This window comes from Gadus chalcogrammus, chromosome 11, assembly GCF_026213295.1.
Source record: "Gadus chalcogrammus isolate NIFS_2021 chromosome 11, NIFS_Gcha_1.0, whole genome shotgun sequence".
NCBI classification, from domain to species: domain Eukaryota; kingdom Metazoa; phylum Chordata; class Actinopteri; order Gadiformes; family Gadidae; genus Gadus; species Gadus chalcogrammus.
The window spans coordinates 20418759-20438664 of NC_079422.1; the positions used below are offsets into that span (position 1 = coordinate 20418759).

The 19906-nt window shown below is 46.4% G+C and overlaps 1 protein-coding gene across 2 annotated transcripts; it reads right to left on the minus strand.

Moving 5' to 3' along the window:
- Positions 1 to 101: 101 nt before the first annotated feature.
- LOC130391734 (tumor necrosis factor receptor superfamily member 11B-like) lies at positions 102 to 18606 on the minus strand. Of its 2 annotated transcripts, none has more exons than XM_056601989.1 (6): positions 18385 to 18606; positions 8628 to 8855; positions 7478 to 7622; positions 5299 to 5514; positions 2592 to 2816; positions 102 to 2013 (listed from the first exon to the last, which is right to left on the minus strand). In XM_056601989.1, the coding sequence occupies exons 1-6, from the start codon at positions 18475 to 18477 to the stop codon at positions 1619 to 1621; spliced, it is 1302 nt and encodes a 433-aa protein (XP_056457964.1). In that variant the 5' UTR covers positions 18478 to 18606; the 3' UTR covers positions 102 to 1618. The 2 variants fall into 2 exon arrangements, with proteins under 2 accessions (XP_056457964.1, XP_056457963.1); XM_056601988.1 differs by having other exon boundaries at positions 2592 to 2819.
- Between the last annotated feature and the right edge of the window lie 1300 nt (positions 18607 to 19906).

Here is a 19906-nt window from a genome sequence, read left to right on the forward strand (position 1 = left end):
CACGATGGAGACATTGACCACATCTTTTCCTTACAAGATACATTCAGCACCAATATCGGTTGATCGCCTGAATTGGTTACGTTCCTTTTTGATGGCCAGCCTACAACTGTATTAGCTGTATATATTTTTAATAATTACTAATTATATATCAGGTCAAATACGGTTCAGGTCATGTGTTAGGAATGGGTTCATATTATGGACTATGGACTAATATCCATGGCAGAAAAGGTTTCCCTTTTTTGATGAGTCTAGGTCTGTTCATTATTGCAACCTGATGCCTTTCACACGAATAGAGGTCAATAGAGGGCATTTTAATGTGCTGTTAACTGGTCTTTGATGGTGTGTGTATAGGCGGATGTAGATGCTCGAAGGGTAAGCATTGAACTCTGATCATTTACTGACAATGTGTTTTAATATGACCATCTGAATATTCACAAAGGTACAAAAGCTTAGAAAAGCAAACAGTCAAGTTATGGGAAAGGAATACAACAAAATATAAACACAAATATAACTTTATGAACTTTCAGCATTAAATCCAGTATTTTCAATCCTTATAAACGAACAGATTCGACAAATTCAATAAAGTAAAATTATCATTTTTTTTAAATAGAAAACCATTGCACTCCTTTGTACATTCATTTAAAACTGACCTTACTTTCAAAAACAGAAAATCCTTTTGATGAGCTTGTCAGCAGTCCAGTACAAACTTATCAATCCAGAAAGAATGGCTAAAACAAAACAAAAACATTTCATTGTGAAACCAAATCCTTCCTCTCAAAGGGTGAGAAAACCGCACAATATTTATCTGACCTTCAACCATAAAATAGCGCAATATGTACATCTTAAATAGTCACTCATTACTAGGTATTCACAAAGGGAAACTGAGAATCCCTATTGTTTTTGTAGGGATTCTTATCGTAATTATTCTGAAATGGTAACGGCAAAAGCTCAGCCCCTGATTGGTTAAAGCTTTTTCATATTTGGCACAAATATATTAGGCCTACCCCCGTGGAAGCAGGTAACCAAAAACACTACTACGGCCACAGGGGGGCGCTATAAATCACGGGCAAACATAAAAGGTCAGGCCAGCCCCTTACCCGTCTCATGCAAATCGATGTAAAATGACGAATTCGCTCGAAACGTGTCCCCGGTATCGTTGGAAAATGGCGGCCTCAGGTGTTGCCTGTGCATTTTGGTAGGGGTTGGCTCATTAAAGTTCTTTTCCTGTTAGAGTTCAATCGATTCCTATTCACAACAAAAGGAATACAAATCCCCACCCTTTCATTCTCACCTCCTTGGTTAGGTTTTAGACAAATCCCCCCTTTCAACGTTGTGAAGCTTCTCCCTGTTCATAACTTACTTAAAAACAAGTCTGTGGATTATTTTACTCTTATTGAACCGCCTACTGTCAACGAGCAAACGTGTGTCTTAGTGTTTGCTTTTTAATCTGTGTGTGTTTGTGTGTGCGTCGCCATACACATGTAGGGACGGCTTGCCCCACTAGGTCAAAGTGTGTGTGCGCCGTTGGTTCCGAAACAACCAAAATGGGGGCGTTAGTGTATCAACTTCTCCTAAATAGTTATCTCCTCTTCCTTCCATCCCACCCTACACTCCCCTCCTACTCATTGAGCGGCTTGTGCGTCTTGAAGCACGAGTCGTCCTTGGGCACGCCGGCGAACATCTTCTCGTAGATCTTGTGCACGGTGGTGGTGCCCAGCACGCGGCCCACCTTCTTGACGGCGCGCAGCAGGGCCCGAGGGGCCCCCGTGCCCCGCAGGGCCTTCTGGCTGAGGTTCAGGGCCTTGGCCAGGTCCTGGCCCGGGTTGGCCCTCTTCCAGAGGTGCAGCAGCTGTAGGACGTGCTGCGCCGGAGGGCAGGAGGCCGTCACGGCCGTCACGGCCTCCGGAGACACCCGGGCCCCCGGCAGGCTGTCGGAGAGCAGCCTGAGGTGGTCCAGGCTGACATTCTTCAGGCCGCCGCAGCGAGACACCTTCCGCTCACAGAGGTTCACGCCTGGGGAGAGGGACGGAGGGACAGGGGGTCAGGCTGGGTCTGATGCGGGTGTTCACACACATACACAGCACCGGGTGCTGGTGGTTGGTGATTGATCCAAACGTATGGCACCACTACGGCCACAGGGGGGCGCAATCATTTGCGCGTAAATATAAAGGACATGCCAGCCCTAACTAGTCTGATGTAATTGTTGTGATGTGATCGCTCAGCATCATCATATGACAATATGCTGGTGCTGATGGGGGAGTGGCAAGAAGTCTTGAAGTAAGGATCCTTTTTTTGTTAATGGTTAGTTGGGATTTTAAAATGGAGGCCAGTAAGTGATGAGCCTTAATGTAAGGAATTGGTTCACATTACTTTGAAAAAATAGATACAATAAAAGTGAAACTGTGGTGATTCAACTGCCTTCAAGTGTTTTAATTGTAGTAATTTCTAATCGTTTTCTAGGTCTACTCGTTTCCAACGTCAATACAAATGAAACAAACGCAGAGTAAAAACCCAGCACGTCTTTTATCCTTGACATGCCTTCCTAGCCAACATGTCAACAACCCCTTCCGCTCCACTCCAAGATGGCCGACCTTGTATGATGCCGTACAGCTTGTCCTGGTCGCGGTTTCTCTCCCTCCACAGGCGAAGCAGCTGGAGGATCTGCTGCTGGTGATCGCAGGCCTTCCTCAGCCGCTCCAGCCCCTTACGGTCGACCCGTCGGCCCGGCAGACTCTCCATCAGCCGCTCCACGGGTACAGCCGACAGCTGCAGCGACGCCAGCGACTGGAAGATGGTCTCCTCGCACAGCGTCATGTCTGCTGAAGAGAGAGAGAGACAGAGAGAGAGAAAGAGAGAGACAGAGAGAGACAGAGAGAGAGGGTGAGAGAGGGAGAGACATGTCAAGATCCGTGGGAGGAGTCAGGTCGATAAGCTGAGGCGCCAGACAACCGGTTCACAGAACCATCTGGGGAGTCGTCCTTGGGAACTGATTGGATAAGCAGATTCAAATACTTGGCAGGTGGTTGGTCCACACCACCGTGGTTCATCCAAAAGAGCAGACATTTTGGACGAGCCGTAGCCGCCTCACCTGCCCCGAGGCAGACTGATTGGACTCTGGCGTTGGGTGAGGCTGCACACCTGTTGCACATTGAGCAATCAATCTGCAACCAGCCATCACCCCACACACAATCCTGCATGGCAACACGGAGCACCAGCCTCATGTATCATTATCTGCGTGGAGAGGAGCCCAGCAAAAGCCACCTAGGTGGAGTGTAGCAGCCATGGCGTCGGTGACATGGCTGCACCTGGCTAGATGGATGCTCAGTCGAACGTGATCGCGCAGGGGTCATAGCTGAGGTTCAGGGCCCATAAATGTTGGCCGGGGGATGGCCTCTTACAATATTTGTACTGAACAAATATACGTACTGTCTTTTTTGGTCATTTCATCATTTGTTTTAAAGACACAGAGATGGAAAATATTGATGAACAATAAACACACAGAAATGTTTATTGTCAAATTCTTTTGACATGACAATGTAAGAATAATATTTGATAATACTCTGTGGAACCAAAAGTGGCTCCACAGAGGGGTGACGGCATGAACAAGTCTGGGGGCCCCTGAGTGAGAGAGTGAGTGATGAGAGACAGAGGGCTCTTGAGGTACGTTTGGGGAATTATATGGGCTCATAGAGATCCAAAAATGTACTATCCAAATAAAAAGCTACATTTGGTGCCCAACATCTGCCAAATATCGAAAAGATATTGAGTCCAAGTCCAACCCTAGGGTAACTGACCCCTATCATGCCGCGGCTCCATTAGCACCCTGACAGGAAGCCCTGAGGTCGAGGCAACGACAGACAAAGCACAGAAAGGATTTCAGTTAGGCTGCTCTGCCGCAGGCCCACTGATCATTTGTCAAACTTGTTAAAGGAGGGTCTGGCCTCGTTTTAGTTCCTGATGCGTGATGAAAGCTTGGCCGGCCCAGGTCTGGAACTGACCAGCGTTCCGGCGCCTTCCCAGAATCAATTCCCGGGTTCCCCCCTCGACTGCTTCCAATTTGACGAATGGCTCTGTTTTTTCTTTGAGCCCTAACCCATAACAAGCCGAGCTGCTAAACGGTCTCAGTGTTTCCTGGAGACGATCTGCGGTCCGAGGGAACGCTGCGATGCGATTTGTGAATGGATTCTTTTTTTCTTCTTTCTGTTGAGCTGTGGTTTTTTACAGGGAAACAGGAATAGTGCATCATGCTTGAGGTTCCTCGTGCTTACAGTGACTGTCCGCATCGGCCTTCCATGGCAGAGTAACAAAGAGCCAGGCCTCGTTCCCGGGCCTCCAAGGACTGAGAGTCACTCTCCTCTGGGATAATTCATCTTCATTATGGGTGGGAAGGGGGTTGGAGATGTTTGGTTGGCCAATCAGGGGGGGCCGTTATGACATTAGTACCGTAAACATCCCTCTTTGTTCATCTCTCTGGTCTTGTTCTCCCTGCTGGGTTTTCATTTGGAAATGTGAGAGGAAGGAATGTTATAAAAAAAGAAGAAGAATGGAATCTGAACAAGAATTTTAACCAAGGAGATTCCCAATCCCGGGGGATAGGAGAAAATAACGATAGTGCTGGACATGTTCCAGTATCAACATTCGGAATTGTGGGATGAGTTAATAGTTGAGGTTTGGTTTACTAGGAAATCACATAATGGCATGTGTGTGTGTTTGTATATGAGCATGTGGATGTCAGCACACTCCACAGTGGTTGCAAAGTGGTTGACTGTGTCCCAAAACTACCCTGGCCTCTCAGAAGTACAAACTCCATGCTGGGTTTGACGGCCATTAACTAAAGAAACAAGGCAGGCCTGCCAAACCAGGGAAATATCGATACGCATCAGAACACTCAGTGTCGGAATGGAAAGTTGTTTCTCAGAAGTTTCTCATCCATCATTCAATCCGTCTCATTTTTTGTGTACTGGGAATGGGTTAACCAAGCAATTGTATGTGCTTGGCACTTGTTTCTATGAACATCTGTACCATACCGATAGGGAAATATTGTTGTTTCTCTTTCTTCTGACAAATGTACAATGTATAATATAATATAATGTATAAAATATAAAAAGCGTCTGCTTAAGGCCTGACTGTAAAATGTTAATGTTCCTGTCTCCGGAATATGTTTGTGTTTTGTAGTGAAAAGTCCATGATTATATCTTCTCACCCTCTGTCTCTCTTTTCAACTCATGGCACATTGCAACAAATTCAAATCTTGTAAGCGTATTGTCAATGCTCAGCTCCACGGGGGGACTGTGTTACCTGTGTTGCACTGTATGTGGGGCAGGGAGCACTCCGGCGCCAGGTTCTTGCCTGGCCGGCTACAGAGCGTGTTGCTGGAGGGGGTCCCAGCCCTCAGCAGCTTCAGGCCCAGGGCGCTGCAGTTCTTGTGGGGCCGGCATGCCTCTGTGGGGGACCCCACGCTGGAGAAGCTGCCCTGTGGACAGCGATCGCACACAGTGTCGCTCTCCGGCGTTCCTGGAAGAAATGAATCACATATTTACATTTTATTTGTTCTTATCACATATTTACATGTCATCCGTTTCAATTCATTCATCCCCATGTGTTCAAAACCAATGAAAGGGTGAAGTCTGCGAGATTTTTGTTACATTTCTTTGAATTGAATGGGTCTTTATTTGTGATTTGTGAGTCCTGCAATCCAGTGATCTTAACGACTCGGAAAATAAAATGTCTATTCAAGGCAAACTCACATCAAGGACATGTCTCTCGGAAAAAATTGTGTCACTCCAGAAACGCCTAGTAAATCATTCTCAGTGAATTTGCTTCCCAAGGGACACTTTTTGCAAAAAGCAAAAAGCAAAAAGCTCATAAAAACAACTAGCGTGCGCTGAAGCTGATTCAGGAACCAGCAAATCTTCACTCTGAATCTACAGGCTAGGGGCAGTACAGAGATGGTGTAGTGGCAGCAGTTATCTCATTTGACCTTTTGGTTTCCTGGTTTCCGTTTGTTGCTATTCCGGACTATCCCTGATGCTTTCAATCTCCTCTGTCGGAGGCTATTCTCTGCGGCTCCCAGGAACCACAGCACTGATACAATCAGGTTGGCTCATCAGATCAGGGCTTTAGGGCGAATAAAAAGCATGCTTCCTCATTTTATACGTCCCATCTGTAAAGTTGTTCCAGATCCATTGATATACACGCATGTACACAATGTCAGATTGGGTATGTGAGTGTGTGTGTGCATTTGTGTGTGTGTGTCTGTGTGTATGTGTGAGTATTTGTGTGTGCTTGTATGTGTGCCCGTGTGTGTGATCGCACATGTGTCTGAGTTTGTGTGCCCTCTCCTCCTGCGTGCGTACGCGGTTTGCGTGTTGCCTTGTTTGCGAGGAGAGTTACGAGACAAAGAGTCGCAAACAAATAGCCCCATTGAGAGCCCATTGCAACGAGTCAAATATGTGTATTGTGGTGCGGACCAAAGCGAGGCCTTTCCAGGCTCAAAATGTGGCTGAAATATCCCAAAGCCACAGCGCTACGCTTTGCATAACAAAGGCCAGCGCTCCTGCAACCGGGGGAAACCCCTTAAAAACAGTCCTAAGTGGCCCCACATAGACAGACCCTAGGTCTCTCCCCCACATGAATGGATGGAAGACGTTGGCTGGCACGAAACCGCTCTTCTGAAGGCATCGGCCAGAAAAAAAAAAGCAAACAAGGTGCTTAACGCAGACTCTAACCACCGCGCTTAATGAACGCACTTATTGTATGTAGCACTTCCTGGCACTTAAATCTTTTAATTAGCATTGAATAACATCTCATCCTATCTTTGTTGTATACAGGGAATGGGTTAACCTAGCGATTGTTAGTGCTTGGCACTTCTTGGTTCTATGGACATCCTTATTGTACCCACAGAGATATATTGTTTCTCTTCCTCTGACAAATGTGTTTACTGTAAGTTGCTTTGCATATAATCGTCTGCCTTATGCCCTAAATGTACATGTGAATATAATGCCGAGCTCTATGGAGGTAAAAAATAAATTGCTTGGGGTGAGTGAGTTCACATGTGATTGTGAAACAAACATAACTGTCACTGGTACTGTTAGTCACTGGTAGGTTTATTCAAGATGGAAAAAAAGTCACGTTGTGCAGTGTGTGGAAAGTGTGGGAGAATGTCAACTTAGGCGACCAATCATCACTGACATCCGAACGGAAAAGGATGACGTTTATACAGATTTATTTAAATATTATACGTCAGGGATTTTTTGAAAACCAAATCATGAAAATAACAAGCTAATATTAGATATTATTGGAATACCTGATTTGCGTTTGACATTTCAATGAGGAAGAGGTGTAATGAGGAATTGAATCACTGCCTTGTGATTCCTCTGCAGACTTAAACTTTTAAACTCGATATTTGAAACGGCTCACTCACCCACGAACACACTATAACTACCCCGGTGTTATTTGTATCATTGTATAAACCTACCTGGTGCCGCCACTCCGTAACCAATTGGACAGGTGTTGTGGATGATGCAGAACTCCACCTCTAGGTGGAACCCCGGAGCACACTCACAAAGCTGGTCGTGAGTGCTGTTACACTGCTGTTTCACCAGCTGCCTCTCCTTACACACCTGCACACACACACACACACACAAACACCAAATAAATACTTAATATTAGAAGTCATCACCAAGAGCGAACAAAATAGAGACACTGTTGCATGGGGCTTGGCTGTCGAACACAATGCCTGTCACTTAGTGATTAACAGAGACTTTACTGATGATCATACAGCTGTGATGAATCAAAACCAAAGAGCTCTTTGTCTTAATCAATGCCATGTTTGTGCACACACGCTTCCACACAAATAAATCCCAGATGAGGTCTGAGGTTTAACATAAAGTATTCCCAGCGGTGATGTCGTATTCAATGTATCGTTATCACTATTTGACATTGAGGATTTATTTTTGTTTAAATCTATTTTTGGAAATTTGTCTTCTTTTCAAGTTTTGTTAAACTTATCTTCAACTCAAAACCAGTTGTTTTAAGTCAAAGGGATTGAAAATCAGCTCTGTCCAGTTTGCACTGTCAGTATTACTGCCTGAATCCAGTTGAGTCCATCCACATAACTTAACACAGATAACCCCATGGGCTACACTCTACATTTTAGGAACCAAATTAATAGTTTGTGTAATTTTAATATACATTTTCCACGTGTTCGTTGGAGAAAATACATCCTGCATTATATTAGGAGGAGGACGCTATATCAGTATAAAGTATTCACATCGCCACTTTACTTATTGCATTATATGTGTGGCTAGTTTATAGTGACTGAACTGGACTCAAATATTCAAACATCATAAGGTCACCATCGCTAACTCAACAATAAACAACACACAGAATCACAGATACACACACACACACACACACACACACACACACACACACACACACACACACACACACACACACACACACACACACACACACACACACACACACACACACACACACACACAGATGGGTGTTCGACGGTCTTGCATTACGTCAGGGATCACACACCCCCTTACACATACACACAAAAACATGCAAAAACTACTGCATGTACCACACAAAAGAACAGCCAACAGCATACGCACCGAGGTGCAGTACTGGCAGGTGTCCCTCCAGTGCCAGTGCTCTGCGTAGTGCCTCTCTGGGCAGGGCTGGCACAACGTGGGGCCGTCCGGGGTACAGTGCTGCTTCACAGCCGTGCCGGGGGGGCACTGGTCGCACAGCAGCAGCTCAGAGGTAACAGGGTCCCGGTGCTGGTACTTGGGGGGCTCGGCTTGCAGCTGGAACGCCCAGGTGAGCGAGGCGGTGAAGACCTGTAGGAGGAGTCAGGGGACACGTGAGACGCGTCGGGAAAGCCAGGTCAGGTCCTGCGTTGTGTCGCGTGTTTTAGACGCACACAAAGTCAGCCGCAGCTTTAGGCAGCATTGTGGCGTCTTGGACTGTACTACAGATCTTTTGGTTAGCTTGTTAGGTCATACATGGCGCCAAAGGTTTCAATTATTTCAACTTTGAAGCAGATCATCTCCGTGGCAGCGGAGGTGACCCCTTCCCCAAAATTGTGGCATTATTTTCGCCAAAAAGGCTCAGGCGCAGTGTCTTGTTGGTCTCAAGTGAGCATAACTAGCATCAGTGTCTATGTGAGTGTGTTTGCGTGTGTGTGCATGTGTGCGAGTGTGAGTAAGACATCTTATCCTTGCCCCTGACTGCATGTATGGTTCATTCGGGTCCATATTGTATTGTTGAACTTGTTGTATGCAGTAGGGGACCTAAGATAGGATTAAGCTCTTGACATTCCTGGCATTCTGACTCTCTCGATGAAATATCCTTTAAGTGAGTTCGTATTAGCTGGTAGATAGGAAGGGAGGACAGGAGTTTATCTAATCCATGGTTAAAGTAGCTGAAAGTATAGCCAAGCAAAACAAAATACGCCCCAGACACCATGGAGTGCAAACTGAGCAAAGCAAACACAGTCAAAAGAAGAGCAAGACCCTAAACTAAAACCCAAGGTGTTTGTCATCCTTCACATGCGTGTTGGTTTTTATTTATATTCTTTAACTGTATTATCGACCCCAACTCTAAGTATCTATACGACGATGACGATGATACTGATGATGATGATGGTTTGGCTCACCAGCTCGCCAGCACCCCAAACAACCCCTCCTCCCTCGCGCTGCCATTCTCCCACCTAGACATCAACATCCTGCAGCGCGGAGAGAGCGGGCAGACAGACCTGGCCGGCGTCTGTAATCAGGCTCCGTGAGAGCTCCGCACTGCGATTAACGGCAACAAACAAAGACGACGGCTGCTCATTGGATGACGGAGTCTGAGCGGTTGGAGGCGATTTAAGTCACTTTCTCCGCTGCTCTCCTGCTCTCTGTCCCCTTGACACGCGGCCAGGCAGCTGGCTGCGTCCACGTCGTGCACGCCAGATGTCGTGACGGGACTCTGGAGTGGCTCCGCCGTGCACACACTGTGGACTTTCCCGTTGGCAGGGACACGCAGCATCACGAACTGGAGCAGTACAATAGGCCATGGTCTGCCTGTCTGTATGTTTGTATGTGTGTGAGAGTGTGTAAGCGCGTGTGTGTGTGTGTGTGTCTGTATGTGTGTGTGTATGTGTGTGCGTGTTTGTGTGTGTGAGTGTGTGGGTGTGTATGACGAGTGTATGTCGAAGCATTTGCGTGTGTGTGTGTGAGTATAAATCTGTATGTGTGTGTGTGTCTGTCAAATGAACTCATGTGCGTGGATGTGCGCTTGTGTGTGAAATGTGAATGTGTGCGAGCATGCATGCCAGTGTGAGTTTATTTTTCTACATTGGTCCTGTGGTTTTTCCCTCCTGGCTACTGTGCCTATGCAATACTTGCTGGAGGTTACTGGGCTTTCCCCATTTGCCACCACACTACAAAACACTTCAAACACACACACACACACACACACACACAACACACACACCACACACACACACACACACACACACACACACACACACACACACACACACACACACACACACACATATATAGTATATACACACTCTCTCTCTCTCTCTCTCTCTCTCTCTCTCTCTCTCTCTCTCTCTCTCTCCCAAACAGCATTATATAATTTCCCAGCATGCAGCAGCACTGTTTATAATTAACAGCATGTGTGTTTGCTCATCTTGCTCACCTGCCAAACAGGGCCCATCTGATTACCACGCCACAGTGTGTGAGAACAGACCATGACCAATAGACAGGGCTAATTCAAATGTTATTGATGAGTTTGCTCATTATATGTGAGTCTGTGTGTGTGTGTTTGTGTGTGTCTGCAGCTTTGATATAAAAGCCCTGCTACAATACAAAGAATGTTTACATACGGGTCTCTTTATGAAACCCGTCTCTCTATCTGTGTGTGCGTGTGGACAGAATGGTAATCCAAGAGATGGATAAATAGAGACAGAGTAGGAACAGCTGTGGATTTTCCCAATCGGCACTACACAATGTATACTAATAATATTGAAATCAATCTTCAAATGCTACGTGTGCTTGTGTGTTTGGGTGTGTGGTGTATGTGTGTGTGTGTGTGTTTGTTTGTGTGTCTGTGGTGTGTGAATGTGCCTGTTTCGTGTGTGTGTTTTGTGTGGGTGTTTTTTTGCATTTGTGCATGTGGTATGTTGTGGGTCCATTGGTGTATCTGATGTGTGTGGTTTGTTTGTGTGTGTTGTTGTGGGTGGTGTGTGTATGTGTGCGTGTGCATGTGTGCCTATGTGTGCGTGTTTGTGTGTGCTCGATGTGTGTCTCTGTGTTAACACACGCGTCCTATTCCGTCCTCCTATCATCCTGATGTACCACAGGAGACTAAACCAAAGAAGAAGAAAAAAAAGGAAAAAAAAGAATAAAAATAGATCAAATAGCATCGAAAGCCCCCAGAATAGAAACCCAAGCTTCAAACAGCGCGGCTAGTGAGCGTACCATAGCGTAGCCTAGCGTAGCAACGTGTGGCCGGTTTCCCGGCAGCACGGTGCGGTAGCCGGCCCCCCAGGGGGGGCCCCCTTTATCAGGGGTTGGGCGGCTGGTTTAACTAAACGGCCCTGGTTCGTACCCTGGGTGGCCCCGCAGACGGCCCCTGGCCTAGATGGCCGCCCGTTGACACAAATTTGAAGAACTGGCTGCCTCTGCCTCTGCCTGCTGTTGAAGTGTTACTGTTGACTGTTGGACAAGTGAGGGAAGGCGAAGGAGGTGGAGGGAGGAGAGAAGGGGGTCCAGGCTGGGCTGACCGTAGCAGTGCTCTCTGTGGGGTGTGTGTGTTTTCATTGAGAATAGAGGTTTAGATCAACGGTTAGGATGTAGTGTACTGGGCCTCCGTTGCCAGGGGGGGGCCACCGGGGGGGGGGGACCTCACGAGGGAGTGGAGCCCTCACGTGGGAGTGAGGTCCTCACGAGGAGGTGAGGGCTGGGGCGGGAGTGAGGCCCAGGGAGAGAGAAGGGCCCTAAAGAAGGAGGGGGGCCCCCACGAGGGAGTGAGGCCCTAACGAGGGAGTGAGGGCCAGGGCGGGAGAAGGGCCCTAACGAGGGAGTGAGGCCCTAACGAGGGAGTGAGGGCCAGGGCGGGAGAAGGGCCCTAACGAGGGAGTGAGGCCCTAACGAGGGAGTGAGGGCCAGGGCGGGAGAAGGGCCCTAACGAGGGAGTGAGGGCCGGGGCAGGAGAAGGGCCCTAATGAGGGAGTGAGGCCCTAACGAGGGAGTGAGGGCCGGGGCGGGAGAAGGGCCCTAACGAGGGAGTGAGGCCCTAACGAGGGAGTGAGGCCCTAACGAGGGAGTGAGGCCTGACGAGGAGGTGATAAGCGAGTGCTGGAACTACATGTGTGCCCCACAGGGGATGTGGAAAAAACGTAGTGCCGTAGAGTTGGCCAACTGATAACTAAATGTATTCAAAGTGAAATATCACAATGACGTGTGTGTGTGTGGGTGTGATTTGTATATGAATAGGAGTGTGTGTATTTGTGCACATGTGGGCACGCACGTTCAACTGTGGGTGTATGCAAAACACCTGCTTCTGTTGGGAAATACCGCAGTACGTTAGTACCATAGAACCGTAGTACTATAGAACAATATTCGACTATAGAATATATAAATTTTTTCATAAGCAAAGCGAGAGTGAGAGTGAAAAAGAGGGAGCGAGAGAGAGAGAGAGAGAGGGAGAGAGAGAGAGAGAGAGAGAGAGAGAGAGAGAGAGAGAGAGAGAGAGAGAGAGAGATTGAACTCTTCACCTCCCTTTCACAAGTTACCATCTGACGACATCACAAACAACCACTGGAAACCCAAATTACACAGCACCCTGGGTCCACTGACAGACTCAATTATACTGCCAGCATCATCACGGAGAGACTCGCTTAGATCCATATCCTACATGGACCACAGCAGAGAGAGACGGACAGATTGATATGCAGATAGAGAGACAAATAGGGACAGAGAGAGAGAGACCGATAGATAGATATGTAGATAGAGAGACAAATAGAGACAAGGAGAGAGAGAGTGATAGATAGATTTGTAGATAGGAGACAGATAGAGACAGAAAGAGCGACAAATAGATAGATATGTAGATAGAGAGACAAATAGAGACAGAGAGAGAGAGACTGATAGATAGATATGTAGAAAGAGAGACAAATAGAGACAGAGAGAGAGAGACCGATAGATAGATATGTAGATAGAGAGACAAATAGAGACAGAGAGAGAGAGGCCGATACATATATAGATGTAGATAGAGAGACAAATAGAGACAGAGAGAGAGAGAGAGACCGATAGATAGATATGTAGATAGAGAGAGACATAGGGACAGAGAGTGTGTAGAGAGATAGATGTGTAGATAGATTGATAGACAGATAGAGACAGAGAGAGAAATGGACAGAAAATAGAGAGACATAGAGACAGAGAGAGAGAGAGAGAGAGAGAGAGAGAGAGACGGAAGAAGTATAGGATATGTCTAGATATGTAAGCATATAATATCTATATATACTATATAGATATGAAAGAGAGAGAGAGGAGAGAGAGAGAGAGAGAGAGGAGAGAGAGAGAGAGAGAGAGAGAGAGAGAGAGAGAGAGAGAGGTGATGTAATGATGAGAGAATAGATATAGAGATAGATATTCAGCCGGATACTTATATAAATAAATAGTACTAAAATCCCTTCAAAAGGTTTCAAACATGGGACACCTTTCAACAACACGCATGTGAAATTTGCACAACTAAAGCAAGCTGAACTCATACCAAGACGTAAATATCTTAAAGAGTAACAATCTACATTAGTATGTTTACATGTTTCTCTCCACTCGCTGCACAATGTCTTGTGAGCCAGATGCCGTTGTAGCGATCAGAGGGGACCAATCCCTCAGCAGGGAGGGGTCACTCTCAGACCCATTGCCCAATGAGAGCTAACCACTGCCGTTGCCGGAGCTTCTACCCAGCAGCCACCAGGGCACATGGCTCCAGTTAGCAGAAGACCCAGGTGGTCGGAGGGGGGTTTCCACATCCCAGTCGCGCATGTGTGTGTATTGTGTGTGTGTGTGTGTGTGTGTGGGGTGTGTGTGTGGTGTGTGTTGTGTTGTGATTGGTGTGTGTGTGTGTGTGTGTGTGTAGTGTGTGTGTGTGTGTGTGTGTTGTGTGTGTGTGTGTGTGTGTTTGTGTGTGTGTGTGTGTCTATGGTGTTTGTGTTTGTGTTGGTGTGTGTGGTTGTGTGTGTGTGTGTGTGTGTGACAGAAACAGGTAAAAATGGAAGGCACATACGGAAGTATAGTTGCAAAACCGACTGTGTCTGTATGTTTCCACATGTGCACCGTTTAAACATGCCTGTCGTTACACATGCACAGGCACGCAAGCGTGCACTGCATTCAGGCTCAAACACACACACACACACACACACACACACTTCTCCTCTGGACTCAACACCCCACACCAAAAGACACACAGACACACACACTCGCACATTCTCAAATACACAATTACACACACTCGCACACACTAAAACAATCAAACACACACATGCCCTTCTTCCTTTCTAATAAACACCACACACACGCACACAAACGCACAAACACACACCCACACACACACACATACACACACACACACACACACACACACACACACACACACACACACACACACACACACACACACACACACACACACAGTCACATGCACAAGTACATACACACATACAGCAGAGATTTGAACACAGCCTTTCTATCAGCCCTTAGTGGTGTTTGCGTGATCTTAAACACACATCGTAAATGTCCATGTAGAACCATTAGTGTTACATGATCAGGTTTGCATGATGTGCAAAGTTTAAATGAATTAAACACAGGACGATACGGTAGATGGCATATGCTCATGAATGGCTAAGTTTACAAATATATGTAGGAAGAAATAAAGAGAAAAAGTGAAACAACAAACGACTTAGTAATGCAAAGTAGCCTACATATTATATTGTGTAGAACAGACATATTATATTGTGTAGAACAGCAGCAGCGGTTGAAATTAACCAGAGACCTACTGGATGCACTGATCACACTAACACCTCTTTGCACCCCTGGACATCAGCACTGTGCACAAGCACATCAGCGCCATGCACGTGAACATCAGCACCGTGCACGAAAGCATCACCATAGCACACCTCACACACACCTGGGCACCGCTGATGGAGAAGTTCGAATTGGAATCACTGGTGCACACTATTCAGGTATTGTATCTGCTGAGCTGTTGCATCTTCCATCTCATGCTAAGAGGGAAAACATTTGTTTAAGACAAGAAAAAACACACATGAACATGCTATCACACCACACACACACACACACACACACACACACACACACACACCACACACACACACACACACACACACACACCACACACACACCACACACACACACACCACACACACACACACACACACACACACACACTTAAACACACTTAACTCACACAAACTAAAACTCAAACAGACGCAAACACAAGAGACTACTAGGAGACGAACATCAACATGCTGAAACCAAGACACAAACACACAAAAACACACATAAACACACACACATACACACACACACACACACACACACACACACACACACACACACACACACACACACACACACACACACACACACACACACACACACACACACACACACACACACAAATACATACATCCAAATGTCTAACACACACACATCAACATGCTAGGACGCAGACAAGCACATGCTGACAAGTGTGAACACACAACACACACACACACACACACACACACACACACACACACACACACACACACACACACACACACACACACACACACACACACACACACACACACACACACCACACACACTTAAACACACACTTAACTCACACAAACTAAAACTCAAACAGACGCAAACACAAGAGACTACTAGGAGACGAACATCAACATGCTGAAACCAAGACACAAACACACAAAAACACACACAAACACACACACATACACACACACACACACACACACACACAAAAACATACATCCAAATGTCTAACACACACACATCAACATGCTAGGACGCAGACACACATGCTGACAAGTGTGAACACACCAACACACACACACACACACACACACACACACACACACACACACACACCACACCACACACACACACACACACACACACACACACACACACACACACACACACACACACACGTGGTGGGTTACTGAGTTAATTACGCACAAGCTCCTGTCATGCTCACGCCCACAGTCTTATCACTTATCAGTGTAACTGTTGAAGGAAGAGGAAGTACGATAATTCCTCTACCTGTCCATTATAGCCTATTCACACACACCTCTACCGACCCAAGCAGTCGTATTCTATATTTTTTCTGCCTGTGTGACAGCCTGTCTGACTGTCTTTCTGTCTGTCTGCCTGTCTGCCTGTCTGTCTGTCTGTCTGTCTGTCTGCCTGTCTGCCTCTCTGTCTGACTGATTGGCTGACTGTCTGACTGCCTGTCTGTCTGTCCGTGTCTCTATTTATCAATTTCTATTGAGGCTGGATTAAAGCTTAAAGTACCATAGAGAGAATTTGCGAGCCATCTACTTGAGCAAATATTTGTCGGTGAACATCTTTATTTTATTTAAAGATGCCACTCTAGAACGTAGATAGCCCCCCCCCCCCCATCACACACACAAACACACACACCACACACACACACACACACACACCACACACACACACAACACACACACACACACACACACACACACCACACACATACACACACACACACACACCCACACACACACACCACACACCACACACACACACACACACACACACACACACACACACACACACACATCTTATATTCATCCCTGCATGCGTGAGAGCATGCAGTATGATTTGGGGAAGTCAACACGTCTGCTGGCAACTGCCACCAAGTCGGACAAAGAGACACGTCAACGACAAATAAATATACAGAGCAGGGCCGGCCCGAGGCAGAAGCAAGCTAAGCCCAAAGCTTAGGGCCCCCCTGGCCACCAGAGGGCCCCAAAGTATGCTTGAAGTGACCCCAAAGGGGACACTTCAAACATTCTTGATATAGTATATTAAGTCAAAGGTAGTCATTAATTATACATCTAAACTTTGACAGCCGCTAACTGCAGTTTGATGCAAGCACAGTCAGTTAGCCGGGAGCTACACTTAGCGTGAAAGTGTGCGTCGCGTCACATTGTTTTGCGTCACTGTATAGAAGAGGAGGTATAGAATAAACAACGATAAGCCCACAACATGGAATGTAAGCAACACAGTCACAACTATAACCTTGATCATGAGTGTTGGATTAACAGTAGCTGCATGAATGTTCAAGCATGGACAATAATCAATAGTATAGGCTCCACCGAGAGGTTGGGGGGCCCTGAAATCACATTCTATTCAGGGCCCCTAAAAGCTTGGACCGGCACTGATGCAGAGACAGAGACGTGACAGAGATGTGGTCCAGCGGCTCGACAGGTGGTGAAGTTGTGGGTGGAGGGATGGCGATAATGCTCCTCACTCACACACGCACGCACGCACGCACGCACACACACACACACACACACACACACACACACACACACACACACACACACACACACACACGCACGCACGCACGCACGCACACACACACGCACGCACGCACACACACACACACACACACACACACACACACACACACACACACACACACACACACACACACACACACACACTAACACACATACATGTGTTCAGCTCAGATACACATATTGAAATGTCTCCGGGATGCAAAATACTCCAAACGTTCCGTAGCACCCCATGCAAAACACAGCCAGGGAAGTGATGCTTCAACAATGCACACAGCCGCGCAGTGCGTAAAAGTTCAAACCAAAGGAAACAAAATGCCAACACCGATTGTCATTGAATACGTTAACCGGTTAAGATACAACAATCTCCGTTAAAAATAATCACAATAAAACCAAAAGAAACCGAAACTCAGATTATTATAATGTGGGCTAATGTAATAGGAACAGTAGCCTATGTAAATCACCCCTGAGGTGTAGGGCTATTTGTTTAATGCTCAGAGACTGATAAGAATAATAACCTTTTTCCCGATGCAGAACGTGCCAAATACCTGACGTGTGCGCTCACACCGAGCGCGCATTCCCGGTGGAGGCGCCAGAAACACATAATCCACTTCTCCGAGTCATCCATCCCATGTGGCATTCATCAAAACGTCCACAAAATCCGATCGCAAACAATGTACCTTAAGCTCAATAAACAAGCGAGCTAAGCCACCGAGAGGGACACACATAATCAGTTTACTCACCAGGATAATTTTCATGGCTGGGTTTGATTGAGCTATCCGAGAGCACATCTCTCCTCCGTATAGTGGACCGCGGTGTGATGGGCTCTTCTCCATGAGATGCCCTACTTATAGAGGAGCGACACTTGGAGAGAGTGTGTGCCCACCCACCTAGACGCCACTTCCCATACTCCCCTCTTTCGCGCGCACGCTCTCTCGCTCTCCCCCCCATCCCTCTCTCTAACTCTCTCTCTCTCCCTCTCTCTCTCTCTTTCCCTCTCTGTCTCTCTCTCAGCCCCCCCCTCTCTCTCCCCCACCCCTCTCTCTCTCTCTTCCCCCTCTCCCTCCCTCTCTCTCTCTCTCTCTCTCTCTCTCTCTCTCTCTCTCTCTCTCTCTCTCTCTCTCTCTCTCTCTCTCTCTCTCTCTCTCTCTCTCTCTCTCTCTCTCTCTCTCTCTCTCTCTCTCTCTCTCTTCCCGCCTCTATCTCTATTTGGCTCTCAAACATAAAATCAATTAGGTTGTAAGTACCTCTTGAGATGCTAAGCCCCATTTTACGGATAGACGGCTCAAATAAACTCAGTCCCTGTCAGTACAGTAGACATATTAGTAGACATAGTCAGTACAGTATATTATGTACAAATAGTACAACAATTAAGTGATATTAGATCGCTCGTAGTTTGTACAATCAGCAGAAACATTAGTTTGTCCAACCACCTCAAATATTGTTTCTGCACATTCTCGTGCAGTGTAGACGTGGTAATCGGCTTACATTAAAACAACTTCAAACATAATTTTCCTCGAGCACCGAGGAATAAATAGAAACATCATCCGCGATCAACGTCTCCCTTCCAAAACATCGGGGGGGGGGGGGCGTGGGGGGGGCGGTTTCGACAGCACATAAACGCTCCGGGTGACGCGGGTTTATTCAGAGCTGCCAGAGCCGTGTTTATTAACATGAGAGCAGAGCGTCAGGGATGTTATTCTAAATCAAACGCCGCGCAGGGCTGACCTCTGCCCTGGACCTGTCAGACCAGACTTTAGTTACAGGAAACAGCAGGTAACGGCCAAGAAGGTGTTCACATGTCGTGACGGTCGATGTGATGGAGGTCTCTTCTGCATGCTTATGATTTATGGCGATTTTATGTGATTGTTTTAGTTTGTGCATGGCATGGCTAATGAGGCACGCTGTCATTTAGGGATTGGCTGCAAATAGAATGTACACAGTTTCTAACTAGCAATGCAAGATATACACCCCCCCCCCTCAATTTAATAAAAATCTATTAAAAAAAGCTTTATTGAAATGAGAAACATTAACATTAACATTAACATTGCTAAAGCAGGTGGACAATAAAGAGTACAAGGCCTATAACATGTTAAATAGAAACTGTATATAAATATATTAGAAGAAAATAGATTATGTTATATTCGGATATTAGAATATTAAATACTCAATATGTAAAAAGTAAAATGTGGGATTTGATAAAAATCTCTCTTCTCTCCCTCTGTTTCCTGCAGGAGATTATGTTTATGCGTTTGTGTACTCGGC

What these genes read in the sequence shown, in the direction of transcription:
- LOC130391734 (XM_056601988.1), bottom strand. Translation starts at nt 18,477, where the DNA reads ATGGAGAAGAGCCCATCACACCGCGGTCCACTATACGGAGGAGAGATG. An exon ending in CCTGCCAGTACTGCACCTCG is followed by an intron (nt 7,623 to 8,627) that starts GTGCGTATGCTG and finishes GTGTGTGTGCAG; the next exon opens with GTGTGTAAGGAGAGGCAGCT. An exon ending in GCTGTACGGCATCATACAAG is followed by an intron (nt 2,014 to 2,591) that starts GTCGGCCATCTT and finishes CCCTCTCCCCAG; the next exon opens with GCGTGAACCTCTGTGAGCGG.